Source organism: Lactuca virosa, chromosome 6 (genome assembly GCF_052849685.1).
Source record: "Lactuca virosa cultivar CGN04683 chromosome 6, Lactuca_virosa_CGN04683_v6, whole genome shotgun sequence".
Classification (NCBI taxonomy): Eukaryota; Viridiplantae; Streptophyta; class Magnoliopsida; order Asterales; family Asteraceae; genus Lactuca; species Lactuca virosa.
In genome coordinates, this window is record NC_136431.1 from 35,910,039 (window position 1) to 35,913,073 (window position 3,035).

At 35.8% G+C, this 3,035-nt stretch overlaps 1 protein-coding gene across 1 annotated transcript; it reads left to right on the plus strand.

Annotated features, from left to right (window-relative positions):
• Positions 1 to 241: 241 nt before the first annotated feature.
• Positions 242 to 1,433, plus strand: LOC145121439 (uncharacterized). The gene is made up of 3 exons (XM_079057188.1): positions 242 to 485; positions 654 to 847; positions 963 to 1,433. The coding sequence occupies exons 1-3, from the start codon at positions 242 to 244 to the stop codon at positions 1,431 to 1,433; spliced, it is 909 nt and encodes a 302-aa protein (XP_078913314.1).
• The last annotated feature ends 1,602 nt before the right edge of the window (positions 1,434 to 3,035 follow it).

Sequence of the window (3,035 nt, forward strand, 5' to 3'; positions counted from 1 at the left end):
AGAGGAAAAAGTGATGAACAACTACAGAATACATGATCCAAATGTTAGGTGGGATAAGATGGAACCTAAGTTAGGGGACATGTTCGAATCACCTACACAACTAAAATTCTATGTGACAAACTATGCAGTAAATGGAGGGTACCAAATATACTTTCAAAAGAGTGACAATAGAAGAATTGTTGCAAGATGTGGTAAGAGACATGAAGATAATAAATGCCCTTTTAGACTTTATGCAGCTTAAATGTACAATGATACAACCTTCCAAGTTAAGGCAATGAATTCTGAGCATCTTTGTTCTAGAGTGTTTAAATTTGGGTCTATTGTTACCCTAGAATGGATTGGAAGAAACTATGTTACTGAGATAGCAAATAAGCCCAAAGTTAAACTTAGGGAGATGATCAGTGACATCAAACAAAGGTATAGATGTGTGGTATCTATAGGAAAGGTTAGAAGGGAAAAACAGTGGGCAAAAGAACTGATTGAGGGTAAATTAAATGAACACTATGCAAAAATTTAGGATTATGCCCGAGAGTTGTTGAGATCAAACCCTAGGTTTAGATGCAAAGTTGGTGTTACTAACAATCCAGATGAGAAGAATTATTTTAAAAGGTTTTACATCTGTTTCAAATCTTTAAGTGTTTGCTGGAAAATAGGGTGTAGGAAGGTAATAGGGTTGGATGGGTGCTTCCTAAAGGGTCAGGTAAAAGGTGAATTACTCACAGTCATAGGTAGAGATGCTAATAACCAGGTGTTCCCAATAGCTTGGGTTGTTGTTGATGTGGAAAATAAGGATAATCGGACCTGGTTTCTGGAGCTTCTGAAGGATGATATTGACCTTGGTACTGGTGTAGATAGTTGTTATTTCTGATCAACATAAAGTAAGTTCCCTTATAATAATAGTGTATTTCAATTTGATTATTTCAGTATGGTTATAAATGTTAAGATAAGATGTTTGTTCACAGGGTTTGCTTGAATTTGTTAAGGTTATTTTTCCACATGTGGAGCACAAGCAATGTGCTAGACACATTTATGCAAATTTTAATAAAGCTTTCTCTGGATTGGAGTTGAAGAAGTTGTTCTGGGCTTGTGTAATGAGTTGTGTTGAAGGTGGCTTCTTGAAAAACATGGAAAAAATAAAGACTATAAGCCCTAGTGCATATGAGTATCTAATGTCAAAAGAACCCAAAACATGGTGCAAAGCTTACATGAGTGTAGGGTTTGCTTGTGAGGCAGTGGAGAATGGTATTTCAGAGTGTTTCAACTCCATAATTGTAGAAGCTAGGAAAAAAACTTTGATTACAATGCTTGAAGAGATAAGGATATACATCATGGACAAGTTTTCCTTTATGAATGATGAATGCAGTAAATGGAAATGTAATATATGTCCAAAGGTGATTAAGAAGATGAATCTTTTTGGAAAGAACTTTAGGTAAGACACAAAATAACTTTTCTTTTTCTAACTGTCATTACAATTGATATATAATGACTAATACATACTCTTTTGTCTTCATGCAGGCTTTGGTTAGTAGTATGTGACAACCCGAAACTTTTCCCGTTATCATTACCCAGTTTCCGTTAATAAAAATTGGGTTTTTATTTATTTCCGTTCACGTTAGTATTATTTTTGGTCTAACAGAATATTCTAAACTTAGTTCGATCGAGTTTCGTATTAAAAAAACGAGGTTTTCTAAGTCAAAGCATAGCATCCGGGTCAATCGACCCCTCGAGAGGAGTTCACGGCCGCAAACTCAGTTTACGGCCGTAAACCCTGTTTACGACCATAAACCCTGTTCACGGCCGTAAACCCTCCACCCCACCCCTTGACCGTAAAGTCACCCCTATATAAGGGATGAGTGGCCTTCATTTCTCACTTTACACACTCCAGGAGCTTTCTCTCTCTACTCTCTCTCTCTCTCTACAAACTTCGAATTTGCCCAAGGATCCTCAAGAATGTAAGTGATTCTTCACCTTGATTGTGTTTCTATCTCACTTCTAGTGGCAAATCCATGTTCCTAGCTCATAAACCTCATCTTTTTCTAGATTTTCTCTCTCACCAAGAACACCAAGAACACCAAGAACACACACTAGTTCTTGGTGGCTAAAAAAACCTCATTTCAAGCTTCTACTACGTAAGTACTATCACACCCCCAAACCAAGGATGGCGGAAACGTCCGGGGGTGGAGGACTTCATGTATAGTATCATAACAGCAATTGTAATAGTAATTCAAGCAAACACAACCAACATATATATAATTGAAAAAAAAATTACATCATTGTATGAATTACATGTTTACGAATCAATTACAATATGTTGATAAAATATGAAATAGTAGACGCCTTAGCGTCCCATCCTCAAAAGCACTTGATTACCTGTTTAATGATTTCCTGAGAATACAAGTTGTTTGAAAAAGTGTCAACACAAAGGTTGGTGAGTTCATAAGCTTTTCGTTTGTAAAAGTAGTATTTGTGTTAGAAAAATCCAATATTTTCCTTAATGTGTAAATGTAGTCTTAAAACCCAAAGACCGAAATGTACAAGTAATTTGTCATATTTATAGTAAAACAATGCAAGTTTAAATCGACATAAACTCGTTAAATTTTAATGAAGTTCCCGTAATTTCCAATGTTTGTTAATACTTTATGTGAGTTTATTATAACCATACTATGACCAAGGTTGCCTAAAACGACGTTCTTCAGGCGTCGGAAATGTTATGACATTTGTCACCCCAGACCTATCGGTCTAACTGTTGCATGCAATTTAGGTGTGGGTTTGTCAAACCCAATATAGATCTATACACAAGTATCACGCTCTCCCTCAAGGAGACTCTGGTTACAATACAGGACTTAATGGTAATTTGAAGTAAATGTCTCACAAAGTCATTAACGGAATTACGTGTTATGAAAACTTGGTACCGTATGGCCGTACCTTGCTTAATGAAAATATCCTTTGTATAAATGTACCCTTTTTAAATGTATGTGTTATGTAATGTATCATAAACTATACCTATTATAGTTTATCAACCAAGGGTAGTACGT

Excerpts from the sequence above, each read along its gene's own strand:
- LOC145121439 (XM_079057188.1), top strand. The coding sequence starts at position 242 with ATGTACAATGATACAACCTTCCAAGTTAAGGCAATGAATTCTGAGCAT. Across the intron at positions 486-653 it reads GGCAAAAGAACTGATTGAGG|GGTGTAGGAAGGTAATAGGG; the intron begins GTAAATTAAATG and ends GCTGGAAAATAG. Across the intron at positions 848-962 it reads ATATTGACCTTGGTACTGGT|GGTTTGCTTGAATTTGTTAA; the intron begins GTAGATAGTTGT and ends GTTTGTTCACAG.